This window comes from Muscardinus avellanarius, assembly GCF_963383645.1.
Source record: "Muscardinus avellanarius genome assembly, chromosome: X".
In the NCBI taxonomy this organism is placed as follows: Eukaryota; Metazoa; Chordata; class Mammalia; order Rodentia; family Gliridae; genus Muscardinus; species Muscardinus avellanarius.
The window spans coordinates 99,104,465-99,123,499 of record NC_137792.1 but is presented as its reverse complement, the minus strand read 5'-3'; the positions used below and the strand labels follow the sequence as shown (position 1 = coordinate 99,123,499).

At 34.5% G+C, this 19,035-nt stretch overlaps 1 protein-coding gene across 1 annotated transcript in view; it reads left to right on the top strand.

The window, feature by feature from the left end:
- TBC1D8B (TBC1 domain family member 8B) overlaps positions 1–19,035 on the top strand; it is a gene marked incomplete at both ends in the record, with an annotated part of 77,834 nt that overhangs the window by 12,695 nt on the left and 46,104 nt on the right. Inside the window, 6 exons of the mRNA XM_080719406.1 lie at positions 4,933–5,043; positions 7,919–8,037; positions 10,840–11,065; positions 12,024–12,264; positions 17,191–17,398; positions 18,089–18,253. Coding sequence (XP_080575532.1) covers positions 4,933–5,043; positions 7,919–8,037; positions 10,840–11,065; positions 12,024–12,264; positions 17,191–17,398; positions 18,089–18,253 — 1,070 coding nt within the window. The remainder of the gene's footprint in view (positions 1–4,932; positions 5,044–7,918; positions 8,038–10,839; positions 11,066–12,023; positions 12,265–17,190; positions 17,399–18,088; positions 18,254–19,035) is intronic.

Sequence of the window (19,035 nt, the reverse complement as noted above, 5' to 3'; positions counted from 1 at the left end):
AAGATTAAGAATGCTGATGATACGTAGTTATAGTCATTCAAATGATGATTTGGATTTCTGGATATTTCAAAATTTCTTATCCTGTCATGCAGCTGACAGTATCTATTCTCTTTCCAATTTAGTATAGCTATAGGATTTCCCATATGTAGGCTGCTGCATGACCTCAAAATTTCTGGCTGTCAGATGCTAAATCTCTGTGTATATGAAAAAGCAACCCAAAGTTGTCTGCTTATTTTCTTGTACTTTTAGAACCCAAACATTGGCACATATTAATTCCTGAATGACTTGCAGGGATTTGATGATGATTACAGCTTAATGAGCTAGAAGAGTTCCCCAAGTGCCTGGAAATGTATTCTAGTGCTAGCTTCCAAATTATTTGTTTCATAGTTTTATATTAACTGCCTAATTTCCTGCACTTAAATAAATGGAACAATTTTCTTTTTACATGGTATGAGGCATGCATAATCTTGGTGAATATTTTTTGCTGCAAAAAAAAAAAGACCTTTCTTGCCAATGATGTTGACTGCTTTGTTCCAGTCTCCAGCGTATCTGAGAACTAATTGTTAGGTCACTCAGGAATAGTTCTATGAATTCTTTCCTCTCTGCCTCCTCACATATACACACGACCACTTAACATTACCTTTTAACTGACCCAAATATTTCTTTACCCACTCTGTTCTTTGTCCCATTCTTCTACTACTACCTTTTATAGTATATGTGAATATAGAATAGGATTTGAACATAGATACACATGCATTACTTTGGTAGTTTGGTTTACTTTCTTTTGGGTGGGATATGTACACAATGGAATTTTACTCAGCCCTTTAAAAAAACTCAATTACATCATTTTCAGGGAAATGGATGGAACTGGAGGACATTATGCTAAGTGAGATTAGTCACAAAAAATAAGGTGCTTTCTCTAATATGTGAAAGCTAAGGAGAAATGGGTCATAGGAGGAACTCTAGATGAAAAAGAAAATCCTATAGAGGAGCAAACAAGACAACCTAAAGGAGGGGGGAAGAGGACAATCTCTAAAACACACAATGTACTTAAACATATTGAAGTCAACCACTGAGCCAAGCAAGGGAAGGAGGGACGGGGAGGGAATGGGGTGGGAACTGGGTAGGGGTTAAATCAGTGATGTGTCCATGTATGTACACACAAGTTTTTTACCCCAATATGATGTATGAATACAATGCACCAATACAAAATTAAAAAATAGGATTTGAGTTAATTTTATTACATATCTATTAAAATGCTTTTCCTCTTAAATTTGGAATTTTCTTGTTTTGAAACATATTTTAGCATTTAAATTCTTGTGTGTGGCTGCGTGTACTGGGGATAGAACCTAGGGATATTTTACCTTAGAGCTATAGTCCCAGCCCAATTTTATTTTTTGTTTTGAAATAATTTCCTGCTAGGTTTCTGAGAGTCTTGCTGTGCTGCTGAGGCTGGCCTCAAACCTGAGATCTTCCTGACTCACACTCCCAAATACTGGGATTACTGGCATGTGCCACTACCCCTGGCTGAATTTAAATTATTTTTGTGTCTGTGTGTGGTTCTAGGGATTGAATCCAGAAGCATTCTACCTCTGCGATACACTCCCGGCCCTATTTTTTATTATTTTGAAACAGGGTCTCACTGAGTTGCAGAGGGCCTCGCTAAGTAGCTGATCTGGCCTTAACCCTTCAATCCTCCTGTTTCAGCCGCCTCCCAAGTAGGAGTACAAGCATGCACTACCATGCCCAGGTCTGCATTTAAATTCTTGAAAGACAAAAGTTATCAAATAAATCTAGCATCTAAAACTGTTCTGTTTTTAATAAATGTTTTCATTTGAAGTTATAATTTTTGACAGTGATATCAAAATATGTATGTGATATATTATGACATATAAATGACATCAACATATAAATATATAAATCATAGTTTTTAAAAATAAATGTTTCATATAAATATATAAATATAAGTTGGTCCTATATAACATTGTATATAATATTAATATAAAATATAAATTAATATAATTTTTATCAATATATTAAAGACATGTAAACCGGATGTGGTGGCGCACGCTTGTAATCCCAGAATTTGGGAAGCTGAGACCGGAGGATCGAGGTTCGCAGACAGCCTCAGCTACTTAGTGAGGCCCTCTGCAACTCAGTGAGACCCGGTTTCAAGATAAAGAATAAAAAATAGGGCAGGGAGTGTAGCTCGGAGGTAAAATGCCTCTGGATTCCAGCCCCAGACCCAAGAATATATATATATATATATATATATATATATATATATATATATATATTAAATAAACATGTTATTAGAAAGTAAATATTTTATATATGTTTATATTTACATATATACACATTTATACATTTGGTTCTGTTTTCCAACCTGGAGTTATATTACCTCTACTGGTAGTCTTTCTTTACCACTCTTATTTTTCTTTTAATATTTTTACTCTCCTGACTTCAAACTGAGAACATTCTTCATTTCTTGAGTAATTTTACTTTGGTCTTAGGACACCATCTGCATATGTTTAGCTTCCATTTTCTCTCTTTATCCTTGACCAAATTTACAGTTTCTCACAATCACTGCTCCAATGCTGAGAGTGATAGAATTATTTTTCCTTTCCCCCCAAATCCTTCAATAATTTCCTCATTATTTATTGAAGTATAATATTTTTCTCTATTCCTCCTTTCCATTCCCATTCTGGTTTCCCAGTACCTTCTCCTCCATCGTAATTTTCTGGGTATTCTCCTATTTCTTAAACAAAATCTTTAATTCCTACTCTAATATTTTTATAGTACTGGGGATTAAACTCAGATCATTGGGCATGCTAGGCATGTGCTCTAACATTGAGCTACACCTTGTACCCATTCTCTTTTTTATGATATTAAAAATCTTTTTTCCTCTATAATATACATGTTTCCATTGCCAACATTTCTTTCTTAATACGTCCTCTCTACTGTGAAAACCCTATTTCAGATTGCTAATTGAGATTATGCTGTATTTTATGACTCTTATTTTTACTTTTTCTCTATTCCTATGTCCATTCTCCCCCCTTTGTTTCAAGTAAGCCAAAATTCCCTTTAAATCTTTACCTTCTACTCTTGTAGTTTACTTCCTTCTATGCTTATAATAACTTCCCACTTCACATCTGCCAAATTCCCTGAATTCTCATTTAAAGCTTACTTGAAATCTGAACTCTTTTTAAGTGGGAAAATAGGAGAGAAGAGCCAAAAGCTTAATTTATAATTTATTTAACATTTTCTCAAAAATCTTTATATTAATTTAAAGGGAAATGCTATTAGAACAAAACCAATACCCAACCAATCACAGCTTCTGAAAAAGAAAATATTTATATGTTCTAGCCATTCTACTGATACAATTAAATTCAACAAAAGTATGCCCTTATTGTGCCCAGCATATATTGAAAGTTAAGGATACAAACTCAGAGGTTATTGTCCTCAAATCTAATACTCTATATAAGTAGACACAAATATTGTACTTTAAGCACTTAGAAAGTAGTTGTGATAACAAACCTAATAATCAAATGCTAGGTTGTATACTATAGAACTTAGGTATTACACGTATTTGTTATTTATTTATTTATTTATTTATTTATTTGCGGGTCTGGGTATGGAACCCAGGGGCATTCTACCTCCAAGATACACCCCCTTCCCTATTTTTTATTCTTTATTTTGAAACAGGGTCTCACTAAGTTGCAGAGGGCCTCACTAAGTAGCTGAGGCTGTTCGCAAACCCCAATTCTCCAGTCTCAGCCTCCCAAATGCTGGGATTACAAGCGTGCGCCACCATGCCCAGCTGTGTTACAAGTATTTAAAGAAAAGGAGAAGTATAATTGATTGGGGTAGGCAGTAAAGATTTCATGGAAGAATTATGTGTTTGTTTGTTTGTTTGTTTTGTTACTGGGGATTGAAACCAGGACCATTCTAGCTGTGAACTATATCTCCAGATCTTTTCAGTTTTGAAACAGGGTTTCACTTAGTTGATGAGGGTTTTGCTAAGTTGCTGAGTCTAGCCTTGAACCTGAGATCCTCCTGTCTCAGCCTCCCAAGTATAAGCATTACAGATATGAACCACAGCACCTGGTTGGAGTTGTATCTTGAAGAATATAAAGATTTTGTACTACCTGGACTGAGCTAGAAGAATTTTGTTAGCATTATTCAGTAAAAAGATAATTGCTTAGCAAAGACCCTAAGGGAAAAATTAGCTGTTTAAGAAAACAGCAAAATTTGTTCTAGGAAGTATTAGGAAATATAACCAGATAATTAAAGTGGAACTAATGGAGCAAGAGCCTTGAAAATCAAATTGAAAAATTAAGAATTGCTAAAATAAAATTTCTTTACCAAAACCTTCTTATTAATCAAGGGCATATCTTTATAAATATTTTTTTCTTATGTAATAATAGAATTAATTAATATTGAGTATTTTACTCTATGCTAAGTATTTTTCCAAGTGTTTTGTATGTAATAACTCATCTACTCTTTGGTAAGTTCTGTTTTAATCTTATTTATTAAATTCAGTTGCAGAAATGGTAAGTACTTTAACTTGCTTAATTTGTCACAAGTGATAGAGCCAGGATTCAATTCCAGGTAGTTTCTGGTGCCAGATTCGACATTCTTACCTGTTATGCACACAATCTTACTATAGCCATATATACTATATATGTGCTATAAATACATTGTGAGATTTGGACAATTGAAACTTATTCTTTTATTGAAAGATAATTTTCTCAAACACTACTCATATTAGCACATGATAATCTCTTTATCCCAAATATATATTTTAAAAGAAAACTCTGTAAGAACTCTTTGAGCTAGAAAATTTGAAAAACAAATCCATTAGTTATATGTAGTGATATTTTCTTTATCTCTTGTAAAATCCTTATTTCAACAATCTTTCTATTATAACAGGGCTTCTAGTTGGGACACTTGATTCAGTATTAGACTCTACTGCTAAAGTAGCTCCATTTCGCATCCTCCACCAGACACCTGATTCTCAAGTGTACTTGTCAATTGCATGTGGTGAGTATGATTTTTAAAATATATAGAATTCAAATTTAATAAAGATACTAAGAAACCGAATATTCAAATTTATTTATACTCCCCAATTTTTTGAGATTTAGAAAAGAATTAAATGTGTGACTCTACTTTTGGAGGGTAGCAAGATCTCTCTGTATTTAAGAAGGATTACAAGTTATTGGGAATTTAAAACTCCAGTGGTATGAGAGACTGGAAGCACATAAACCAGAAGCAGTGGTCCTGAGCAAATTTGGTCAGTGCTTCTGCTATATGACTCCCTCCTTCAACTTGATTCTGCTTTGCCCAGCTGCTGGGTAGATGGTACCTTCCCTTTCAAATATATTGTTTCATTTTTAATAGCTCAGATGAGAGAATCTGAAATCAACTATGAGCCCCAAACTCACAGTTAAAATGTTGGCCATAGCCGGGCATGGTGGCTCATGCTTGTAGTCCCAGTAATTGGAAGTCTGAGACAGGAGGATCATAGGTTGGCTGCCAGCCTCAGCTACTGAGTGAGGCCTTCTGAAACTTGAGACCATGTTTCAAAATAAAGAATAAAAAAAAGGGCTGGGGGTGTAGCTCGGAGTTAGAATGCCCCTGGGTTCAATCCCCAGTACTACAAAAAATTTTAAAATAAATAAAATGTTGGCCCCTAAACACCATAAGCCTGAAAATTTGAACTTTTTTTATTCTCACAACAATTTGCTCACTAAAAGCATCATGAAGGAATGTCTTACAGGTAATGCTACATATCCATTCAGGCCAGGGTACTCCAGATGTTTCCCCATATATTCTGCGGATAGGAAAGGAATTAGGATACTTCTTCCTAATAAATCAAGTCAAAATTATTTTTTTTTGCTTTGTGGTACTGGGGATGGAACCCAGGGACATTCTACCTCTGAGCTATACCCCCAGCCCTATTTTTTACTCTTTATTTTGAAACAGGGTCTCACTGAGTTGCAGAGGGCCTCACTAAGTAGCTGAGGCTGTCCGCGAACCCAGATCCTCCTGTCTCAGCCTCCCGAATGCTGGGATGACAAGTGTGCACCACAGCACCCGGTTCCAAAATAAAATTTAAAAAACTCACAATGACTGTTTGATTTTTTTAAGATACTCTTGCATTATTGGTCCAAATTAGAATCCCAGATTTCTGGCCTTTTTAATGTTGAATGATTTATTTTTCAATTTTTTCTCCCTCTCTTCTATTGTAAATATACTTTAAAAAAGAACAATCATGAATTTAAGCCTTTTTAATATCTGTGAATATACAGTGTAGTTAATTTTTTAAGGATTTATGGCTTCTTTTTTGTATTTCCCTCTAAATTTTTTTATTTTTGTTGGTGAACCTTCTCTCTGGTATTAAACTACACAAAGATGATACCACAAGAATTCTGTAACTTTAAGTCTGGTTTGCTGAAATTATTTAGAAAAAATGTCATTTCTACTTAAAAAATAAAAGATGGTTATATAACTTGTTCTCCTAAATTAAGGTGATGCAGAAATATAGTAGTTACCTGCAAATGAGCTTCCATATGCCTAAAGATTTTTTAAAAACATCTTAAAATTTCCTCATGACACTTATTTGTGATTTCATTAAAATAGCTGTTACTCTTGGTATGGTGAGTTTAGTAACATGAATACAATTCTAACCTGAAAAAGTCAATAAATTCTTAATGTGTCAGTTTACATATATTAAAATATATTATAAGAGATTAAGGTATTTTTGTCAAATTAAATTTATATAATCCACAATTCTGGGAAAACCATAAATATATGTGGGAAACAAAATGTGGATGGCATATGCCTATTATCCCAATTCCTGGGAGGCTGAGACAGGAGGATGGTAGGACTCCAGCCTCAGCAATTTAGTGACAACTTCTTCCAAAGTAAACAAAAATAACATATAAAGGTTGGCAGTATAGATAGAGGTAGAATTCCTCTGGGCTCAATCCATAGTACAAAGAAAGTAAAATGTATATGGTTATAGGGAGCTATTGATATTAAAAAGTTCTTCGAGCCAAAGAGATTTAGAGCTAATAATATGACCCTCAATGAGCCAGCTAACACTGATTCAGTAGAGTATCTCACATGGACTTAACCTTACTACAGGGTTTCTAAACTGCCTCAGGAATTTTTGTACATTTACTAGGTCTTTTACCAAATGGGGTGACCAAAAATGCTTTCTGAGTTGAAAGGCCACAGTTGAAATCCACATTTAAGCAACACTCCTAGGATTGTCACAAATGTGTTATTATCAGCCACACAGACTGGGGCCACAGTGCTAGTTTAGTTATATTATTTTAAGACCAAGAATTAAAGTATGAATATGTATTTTTGGCACTCTACATATTCTCTTAAGTGATAATGGTTACTCTCTAGGTGCCAGTTACTATTATCCTGTTTACAGAATTTTATCTTTTCTCATGAGCTATAATTACTTTTCTCCTTTTTCATTAAATATTTTATTCTATTTGTAATAAGAAATATTGTGCATGCTCATATAGAGAGAAGTAGAAAATTAATGCAATAACTATTCCTTTTTAACATCACTTCTGAAAGTAAATAAATGTTTTATTTATTTTAAAAGTAAGTTGATAAGCCCAGCATGGTGGTACATGCTGGTAATAGCAGTACTTGGTAGACTGAGATAGGAAGATCACAGGTTCAAAACCAGCTTCAACAATTTAATGAGACACTCAACAACCTAGAGAGACCCTGTTTCAACATAAAAAATAAAATAAGACTGGAGGTGTAGTTCAAAGGTAGAATGCCCCTGAGTTCAATCCCCAGCACCAAAAAGAAAGCGCTTGTAAATATCAAGAGCAGTTTTGTTGTGACGTTTTTCTTGAGTATTTTATTCTCTTATGTCATTAATCAGGAGCCAACAGAGAAGAAATAACCAAGCATTGGGATTGGTTGGAACAAAATATCATGAAGACCTTATCTGTGTTTGATTCAAATGAAGATATTACTAACTTTGTACAAGGAAAGATAAGAGTAAGTGTTATAGATAGTTTGCAAATGGAATACTAAAACCTTTGATCCTCTTATATGAGGATCAGAGGTTGCATGGTAGGTCATTCTTTTACTGACATTTTTCAAGATTGATAGAAGTATACATAAGATTGCCAGAATTAGTACTTGAGAAAATTATAAAGCTGGGTTGGAAATGTAACCCAGTGGTAAAGTGCTTGCCTGTCTAGTAGGTATGAGGCCCTGGGTTCCATCCCAAGCACTCCAAAGAAGAAAAAGTAAAACAAAGAGACTGCAACTACTCGAAGAGGACATAAGACTAGCTTTCCAATACATAGGCAGTGGTGAACACTTCCTCAATAAGATCCCCAAAGCCCAGGAAATAAAAATTAATAAATGTAATTGTATCAGATTAAAGACCTTCTGCACATCAAAGGAAGCTGTCAAGAACCTAAAGAGAGAGCCTACATAATTGCAGAAAAATTTTGCCAGCTCCCCATCTGATAGAGGATTAATATCTTGAATATATAAAGAGCTTCAAAACTCAATACTAAAAGAACAAAGAACTCAGTTAAAAATGGACAATGGATCTAATTGGTACTTCTCAAAATAAGAAATACAAATGACCAATAAATATATGGAAAATGTTTTACATTGTTAGTACTGATGCAAATTAAAACTACACTGAAATTCCATCAAATCCCACTTAGAATGGCAGTTGTTAAGAATACAAACAACAACAAATGCTGGCAAGGATGTGATGAAATAGAAACTCATACGATGTTGGTGGGATTGCAAGTTAGTTCAGCTGCTATGGAGTTCAGTATGAAGGTTCCTTAAAAGAGGGAATGGAGCCACCTTACCACCTAGCAATGCCAGCCTTGGGAATCTTCTCAAAAGCAGTGAAATCAGATTACAAAAGGGGTACATGCATTTCCATGTTTATAGCACCTTAACTCACAATAGCCAAGCTGGAACCAGCCTGGGTGTTTATAAACAGATGAATGAATTACAGACTTTATGGATGAATTACAGAATTACAGACTATATACACAATGGAATTCTACTCAGCTATAAAAACACAGTTGTGTCATTTGCAGGAGAATGGATGGAACTTGAGAATGCTGTGCTTGGTAAGATTAGCCAGTCACAGAAAATGAAAAGCCATATGTTTTTACTCATGTGTGCAAGCTAGAGAGAAACAGGGAAACAAAGAAGACCTCAGATAAATGAGATATTCGTGGAATGGGAGGGTGGAGCCAGAGAGGGGGTAGGAGAGAGGGGAGATCTGATGATGGTAACTATTTAAATAACCTTTTGTTCATCCATGAAGTTACTTTTATTGATGTGAAGACTACCTATGGAGAAGGGGGAACGGGATAGGAACCATAGGGAAACACAATGAGTGCTGCATGCATTATCTTTTTGTAACTCTGAACCTTACCATGATTACAATTGCAACTCACCAATAAAAGTAATGGTAAGGTTCAATGTGATGCAAACATACATGCATGTAGTTCTTGATACAAATTTACCTGCGCACAGATCTTGCTGATGCATCCCTAGTCACACCTTTTTGCCTCCCTATATATGCTGGTGAAACCAGTGTAGTAATACCTTTACATGTGGCAATTATTTACTGTTAATTATTTAACAATAAATAATTATTTACTTAAATTTTTAATATTTAACAGTACTTAAAATACTTAAAACACTTAAAAATACTAAATATTTAACTAAATATTTAAGTGAATAATTATTTACTGTTACATTTTTCATATCAATAACAGTAAATATTTACTGTTAAACGTTTATAGTAAATTACATTTATTTACATTTACAAAATTTACAAAAATATTTACACAATTTACAAAAAATTTACAAAATTTACAAAAATATTTACAATAAATATGACAGTAAATAAAATAATTATTTACTGCTAAATATTTAAGTATTATTTGAACTGTTTCCTTCCTTCATCCTCTTTCCCCCTTCCCCCATTTCCCTTCTACTATTCTACTAGTCTCTCCACCTTTCTCCAAAGTCCCTTATGTTTTCCATTTTTCTCTCTAGCTTACATATGTGAGAAAAAACTACAACCTTTGACTTTCTGGGAATGGCTGATCTCACTTGGCATGATGTTCTCTAATTCCATATATTTTCCTGCACATTTCATGTTTTTTTTCCTTTATGGCTGGGTAGAATTCCATTGTGTGTATATACCACGTTTTCTTTATCCATTCATTTGTTGATGGACATGTGGCAGCTTTCAATTATTATGACCCCTAATTCTAATTCAGCCAATAGTTTTAGTGCTAGTCACATAGGTTCCCAAAGTGGGAGATACTCCACCCCTCCCCCAGATGGGGATTTCTGGAATGAAATATAGAGACATAAAGCAAAAATTTAAAAATATATATATAAAGCCAGTGGTTTGCCTTTGGTGCTTTTATGAATATTCTTAGTGATATTTTCATTTCAGTGACTCCTGAGATTGGAGTTTGAATAAACCCTTTTTTGTTTGTTTGTTTCAAAAAAATATATACTTAACGCCCATATTTGTGGTAGTTCCTTGTGAGGCATTAGAAAAAAATCTAGTACAAAATTAAGAAAATCTGTTTATCCCTGTCCTAGGAAAAGTATTTATGTGCACAATATAGATAAATAACATGCACCTGTGTATATGTATGTATGGTATGTATGTATAATATCTATACATGCATGCAATATAGTTGTATTCAGTCAGCTGTTTAAGTTAAATATATGAAGTCTATTTTTGTTGGTAGGTGATAATGAATTTTCAGAAAATATTTTTGTCTCTTCTAGGGATTAATTGCTGAAGAGGGAAAACATTCTTTTGCAAAAGAGGATGATCCTGAGAAATTTCGAGAAGCCCTTTTGAAATTTGAAAAATCTTTTGGTTTACCAGAGCAGGAGAAATTAGTGACTTATTACTCATGCAGTTACTGGAAAGGACGAGTTCCTTGCCAGGGTTGGCTTTATCTTAGTACCAACTTTCTGAGCTTCTATTCTTTTTTGTTGGGATCAGAAAGTAAGTGGTTTCTCGTGCTTGCCGTAGCTTTGCATTCACTAATGGACCTCTTAACTCTGGTATTAAGTTGTATATAAAGTAAGGGGATTGATAAACAAGTAAATACGTAAAATAATGGGATTGATATTAGCAGTCATTAAATTGTACTTCAAAAAGTTCATTTCATAGAGATAATCATTTTAAAACTGGTTGTTTAATACAACCAGTGTCTTTGGAAGTCTTTAGGAGTGTGTATAGAAACTCTTACGTATTGTGGGAACTAAATGAATATTAAATTATGTTGGTAACAGGCATAAAACTACTTTTTTCCATGTTATAAACTACTAGCTTCTAGCTATGTTTGAAGCTTCTAGCTTCAGTCTAGGTTTTAATTCTTGTTTTAAACCTATAATAAAAATCTAATAGCCACCATACCTAATGACTCATATCTCAATTTTTAATCTCAAAGAAGTTACAAACAGTATTGTTTATAGCATATATGCAACTTTTACATCAGCAGTTGTATAATTAGATAATTAGATAAAACCGATTTTTTTGTGGTACTGGGGTTCCTGGAAGCCCTTCTACCTCTGGGCTACACTCCCAGACCTATTTTATATTTTTGAAACAGGGTCTCTTACACCAGCGCGGCTGGCTTTGAACCTGCGCGATCCTCCTGTCTCCGCCTCCCAAGCGCGGGGATTACAAGTGTGCGCCACCACGCCTGGCTCAGATAAAACAGATTTAAACAAATCAGAATATTTTATTTAAAAAATTATATATTCATAGTGATGAAAAATTCTAGTTGATATAAAATTATATCTGTTGTCTGCTGTCTCTTTATGATGATGCTTCAGATTTTTAACTAATTTTAAACTCAAGTAATTTAGCTGTTCATAGCATTGTTCAAAGACCTGATTTAGGAACATATATCAATATTGGAATTTTAATCATGCCTATTAGCAACTTTTATTTTCAGTAAAACTCATCATCTCCTGGGATGCAGTCTCAAAACTTGAAAAGACTTCAAATGTTATACTCACAGAGAGTATTCATGTGTGTTCCCAAGGGGAGAATCACTACTTTTCAATGTTTTTGCACATTAATGAAACATACCTTCTTATGGAACAACTGGCAAACTACGCCATAAGGAGACTTTTTGATAAGGAAACATTTGATAATGACCCAATTCTTGATGATCCTCTACAAATTACCAAAAGGTATTAACGACTGAATATTTACTTCTTAAAATATAGCTTGACTATGAAAATAATAGTGTTGCTTAGCATTAAATATTGGCCGTTTTATGTTATATAGCAGTTTTTCATTGGCGTTGATCATAGGTATATAATTTTTTCTGAGTGTATGCAAATGTATTTAACAAATTGTTTCCTCTTCTCTGTGATATTTAATGTCAAGAAATAATAAATGTGTGGTTTGAATTTTTTTTAATTTAGCTATGATTCACCTTGGCATGATTTTAGAAATATAGAGATTTTAGTGGAGGAGATTTTAGCATGTGTGGTTAGTTGAACTTTAAATTTCTCTATGAGCAGTCTCAATAATTTCAGTAGAATATATTTTTTAATTTTTTGTGGTACTAGGAATTAAACACAAGGGTGTTCTACCTCTGAACTACATCCCCAGCTCTATAGTATTTGAAACAGATTCTCACTAAGTTACTAAGTGCTGGTCTCAAACCTGCAATCCTCCTTTCACAGCTTCCCAAGTACTGGGATTAAAAGCACGTACCACTATAGCTAGCTTAAACATTTTTGTGTGTGTGATACTGGGGATGGAACCCAGGGGCATTCGAACTCCGAGCTACACCCTCAGCCCTGTTTTTATTCTTTATTTTGAAACAGGGTCTCACTGAATTGCAAAGGGCCCCACTATGTAGCTGAGGCTGTCTGCGAACCGCAATCCTCCTGTCTCAGCCTCACAAATGCTGGATTACAAGTGTGCGCCACCATGCCCAGCTTAAATATATTTTTTTATATTTTATGGTACTCTGGATTCAACACCAGGGCATTCTACCTCTGAGTTATACTCCCAGCCCTTTTTTATTTTTTATTTGTTTTGAAACAGAGTCTTGCTAGGTTGTTGAGTGTATTGCTATATTACTGAGGCTGTCAAACCTTAGATTCGAACCTGAGATTCTATTTCAGCCCCCCCCCCAAGTACTGGAATTACAGGTATGTGCAACCACACCCAGATCATATTTTTTTTATTTTGAAAAATAATTAATAGATAACCATTTTTGTAGTGGTGGTAACTGAACCCAGGTAATGCTGGGTAAGCACTCTATATCACTGAGCTATATATCCCCAGCCCTTTGAAAAATTTATTTTGAGATTGGGTCTCACTAAGTTATCCAGGTTGGACTTGAACCTGTGTTTCTCTTGTCTCAGACTCCTGAGTATAGATGTGGCCACCATGCCTGGCCAAATAACAATTTTTTGAGTGGTTCTTGGCATTGAACCTAGGGTCATTCTACCTTCGAGCTACATCCTCAGCCCTCTTTTATTTTTTAGGGTCTTTCTAAGTTATCGAGAGCCTCACTAAGTAGCTGAGACTGGCTTTGAACCTATGATCCTCCTGTCTCAGCCTCCCAAGTACTGGTATTACAAGTATGTGCCATCACGCCCAATTCATAACATATTTTTAAATAAATGGTAAATTAATGGAGTGAATGGAGCCTGAGATTTAGTATGAGAACAGAAATCATTAGACATGTCCTAATCTCTCGAGACCTTGGGTTCCTCACCTATCATTTCTACTCAGAGGACACTTATGAAGAAGGAGGGAAATATGTGAAAGCACTTTATAAAATATAAACACTCAGTAAATGCTGATTATTATTAGTGCCTACATCAAAAAGTATCTGACTGATAGCTGTTTGCCGTTATATTTCATTTGCTGAAACTGGCCAGAACCCTTTCATTTTGCTCAACACTCCAATACTAAAAGGAGTTTGCCAAAGGGGAGGAGAAAAGGAGAAGATCCAGGAATAGCTCGTGAAAGCAGTTTCTGGCAAGGAAGATGAGGGGATAAGCTCTATGGGAAGGTATAAGAGGAGCATTAGCCAACGTCCTGTGGATAGACCAGAACAAGTGCTCTGGAGGGTTGTTTACTAGAGAGCCCAAATTGGATACAGTTGTTTTCCTTGACTATTTATAAACCATTCCTAAAATCCAAATGCATAAGGATTTCTTTATGAACCTGTCTGCTTTTCTGGAATTTAGATTAATGAAGTAAATTTTTTAGACCTTACTACTAAAATTAGGCCTCAGAGCACATGACTTATAAATAGATCTCAATAGGATGAAGAGCCCTGTTCATGTTATATTATAGTTAGGCATTTATTTTTGTAGTTTGTTCTTTGATTAGCAGGCATATATAATTTTAGCTATTTTATTTCCCTGTAAATATTCTGTAATAGGTCATTTATAAGTGATTAATTACCAAGTCTGTATTTCAATGAGGTACAGTAAAATCAGTTTTGTCTATGTGTATTTTTAAAGCCTATTGAAAATCATACATATAAATCTTTTTTTCTAGTAAGTGAAAAAGAACAATTACTGAGACAGTCCTAAGTCACTTTTTTCTAAGATGCAATACCTTTATTGCCTTTGTTTATTGTTTCTACAAATATGTGTTTCTTCTACAATTTAAATAATATATAAGCATAATAGCAGTAATTCTGTATGTATCTATCTGGGTGTTTAATGCATGAATTAAAAATATTTGCAATAAATATGAATGGAACTGAATATAACGTTTTCCCTGTTACTATAATATAGCAAGGACATTTTTCCATTTACATAAATGAATCATGATCATTCTCTCAAGTAACAGTGAAATAACCCACTGAATTACATACAACCTAAAGTAAAAATTAATATGGTTTTCTGATCACATTTAGTGTAATTATTTTGAAGACATAATCAAGTACCACACACTCATACATCATACAGGAATGATGAATTTAGTTTTAACTTTATTCCATCTGAGTTAGAATGTACAGAATTTACTTACTACCCAAGATGGCATTGCTGCTTAGCGCATGTTTAGTACCTATAGGAAAACTGTACTTTTTTTTTTTTTGCAGTACTAGAAATGGAACCCAGGGACATCTTACCTTGGAACTACACCCCCAGCCCTAGTTTTATTTTTTCTTTATTTTGAAACAGGGTCTCACTGAGTTGCAAAGGGCCTCACTAAGTAGCTGAGACTGTCTGAAAACTGTGATCCTCCTGTCTCAGCCTCCTGAATGCTGGGATTACAAGTGTGCACCCCCACACCTCGCTAAAAATTGTACTGTTTAAAGCAGTTACTTTTAATTTATATATTTATGTATCAGTTAACAATTAGTCTCTGTTTATTGTCTCTATACTCTGCCCAACACTATGCAAGCAATGTTTTATCCTGCCTCTACTTTGGATGTTTTTAAACATTCACAGTTTTCTATAACTTAATTTCAATACTCTCTTATGGATTGCTCTTCCTTTCTAAATTTTGGTGTAATTTTCTTTATTTTGTTTTGTTAGATTTGGGTAACTCTTGATTTTTTAATAACCAAGTATTTAAATTATTGTCTGCCAAAATTTGTTTTAGCCATACTCATATATTATAAATATATTACAATAAACATGTCCATATTCATAGCAGCACAATTCACAATAGTCAAATTATGGAATCAAACTAGGTGTCCATCAACAGATGAATGGATCGCAAAATTATGAGTCATACCCACAATGGAATTCTACTCAGCAATCAAAAACAAAATTATGTCATCTGTAGAAATGGATGGGCATGAAGAACATTGTATGAGATTAGTCAGTTATAGAAAATGAAGGGTCGTATGTTTTCTCTCATTTGAAGAAACTAGGTTGTAATCAGGATACCAAAGGGACTTCAGATAATGGAGGAGAGCCTCCGGTGGAGTCAGAAAGGTGGTCTAGGGCAAGAGGAGGAGGGATAGGGACGATCAATGAGAGAATCACATCCATTGATGTTATGTCCACGTGTGATAACACCAATGCCAATCTCAATATCCTGTATGACGAAGGGATGGTAGGGAGGGAGCCGTGGGGAAAGCCCACCAAATGCTGTGTACATGTGTGTCACTATCACTCTGAACTACATTGTGGTGTCAGATTATAATGAACCAATAAAATTATATATAAAAAAGACAGCCAGGCATGGTGTTGGAAGCTTGTAATCCCAGTATTTGGGAAGCTGAGACAGGAGGATCACAGGTTTGCAGCCAGCCTCGGCTACTTAGTGAGGTCCTCTGCAACTTAGTGAGACCCTGTTTCCAAATAAAGAATAGGCCAAGCATCTGGCTTAAGAGACCCTGTTTCCACATAAAAAAGTTAAAAAATAGGTCTGGGAGTGTAGCCTGGGGGAGTGTATCCCGGAGGTAGAAGGGCTTGCAGGAACCCCAGTACCACCAAAAAAAAAAAAAAAAGAATAGGCCAAGCATGGTGGCTCATACTTGTAATCCCAATTTTGGGAGGCTGAAACAGGAGGCTTTCTGTTCGTGGACAGCCTCAATTATTTAGGGAGGCCCTCTGCAACTCAGTGAGACCGTGTTTCAAAATAAAGAATAATAAAATAGGACTGGGGATGTAGCTTGAAGGTAAAATACTCCTGTATTCTATCCTGAGTACCACAAAAGAAAGAAAGAAGAAAGAAAGAAAGAAAGAAAGAAAGAAAGAAAGAAAGAAAGAAAGAAAGAAAGAAAGAAAGAAAGAAAAGAAAGAAAAAATAGGGCTGGAGTGTAGTACAGAGGTAGAATGCCCCTGGGTTCTATCCCCAGTACCACAAAAAAGACAAAATATATAATAATATCTTACAGTAAGTCACCCTTTAACCAGATAATATTTGAAGACCTACATCATCTCTTAATTTTTCTGCATTTTATTCTACTAATAGAACAACATTTTAAAATAGAACGAGCGAAATGATTTCATTAGAAGTCAGTGTATTTTCTCCATTTTAGAATTGATTGGCGAACATAGCATTTAGTGTTTCATCTGTCTATTTTACAGTGTATTTAGACTAAATAATATAGGCATATGCACACTTTAGAATTGATCATCTGAGCCCTGCTTACCCTTTCCATTTTTTCTTTCTTCCAGAGGTTTGGAAAATAGAGCCCACAGTGAGCAATTTAATGCCTTTTTTAGGCTGCCAAAAGAAGAGACTTTGAAAGAAGTCCATGAATGTTTCTTATGGGTACCATTCAGTCACTTCAGTACTCATGGAAAAATGTGCATCTCGGAAAATTATATCTGCTTTGCTAGCCAAGATGGCAACCTATGTAGTGTAATCATTCCATTACGAGAGGTAATGGAAATTTGGTTACATATCAGTGTTGGGGGTTATAAAAATATCATTTAATTTCGTATATTTGTAAAAGTTCAATGTGAAATATCCTTTTAGGAGTTTAAATAATCAAGTTTTACGTTCAATATTTTTGCTATAAAATACTAGCTTTTGAGATATTATCCGTTCCTTTTAGTAAAGCCTTACAGTCCATATTGAAAAACAATTTTAAAAATAAAAAATTTAAAACCAGGTATGGGTTTAGGATAACATAGAATGATCTTTGCTACTCAGATATTTAAGACATGAATGCTGAAATTTAGACTGTCGAACATGTGATGTACTTGCTCAGAAAGAATAGAATTGATAGCTTTTGTGTTAAGTCAAAAATACATTGTCAGTATTCAGCACTGAAATTTTTACATTTGGATTGTCAGTTTTAAATTCCACATAATATTTAAACCTTTTTCTGGAGAAATGAAATGCCTTTTATTGAGGTTATTTGTATCATTGGTGCATCTAGTTCCCCAGGTTCCTTCTTTTCTTTTCTTCTTTTTTTGTGATGTTGGTGATTAAATGACGTCTATTTTTTAGTAACTCGTACCATGGACGAAAACTTTTAGACACAAAAGAGTAGGTGAAGCCTAATTTACTGGAAGTGTTGGCATTAAGAGAAAATGTGATTCACTTATATATCTTTTCATTCCTCAGGTTTTAGCAATAGAAAAGACAGATGAATCCAGCAAATCTGTCATCATTTGCATCAAAGGCAAAACAGCTTTTCGCTTCAGTGATGTTAAAGACTTTGAGCAACTGGTGGGAAAACTCAGGCTCAAGTGTGGGGCAACTTCAACTCAATATGACATCAGTGCAGAGGTAATTATATCCTAATCAAATCATTTTGAAAAGCCTGGGTTTATTCTGGTCTCTTCTTTAAAAAGGAATTCATAATACCTTTCCTATTCATTCTTACATTTGTTTTTAAGACTGAATTTAGAGAAATTATATTCTCTAATCACATTATAAAACAGAAATGCGAATTAAGGACTTTATCCTTTTTAGCCCCTCATAATTAAAAATAATATAATTTTCTTTCCTACTATATTTGCTGTTTTCCATATGGACACATCTCATACATTCTCATAACTTGGATTTTATCACTTCAAACCATATTTGAGAATTCAACAAGGCCTTGAAAAATGAATTTCCTCTTACTGCAACAAAGAGCATTTTTTTTTTTTGCAGAACTGAGGATTGAAACCAAGGGCAGTCTATCTCAAAGCTACACCCCCAGCCCTATTTTTCATTCTTTATTTTGAAACAGGGTCTCACTGAGTTGCAGAGGGCCTCACCAAGTAGCTGCAGCTGGCCAAGAACCTATGATCCTCCTGTCTCAGTCGCTCAAGTACTGGGATTATAGGCATGTGCCACCATGCCCAGTTTACAAAGAGCAATTTTGATCAGTCTGAATATTGTTATATGTTATCCAATAGGTCAGCCTCATTTATATAGTTTGCCCCAAAACAAAATAGTGGCATATCTACTTACTAAAAAAATATTAGTGATGGCAAATATTACTGGCAAAGAGTGGTTAAGATCCTCATTTTGATGTTTAGTATCCTTTTCGTGAAAATGCTGACAGATTGAATTCAAATGAA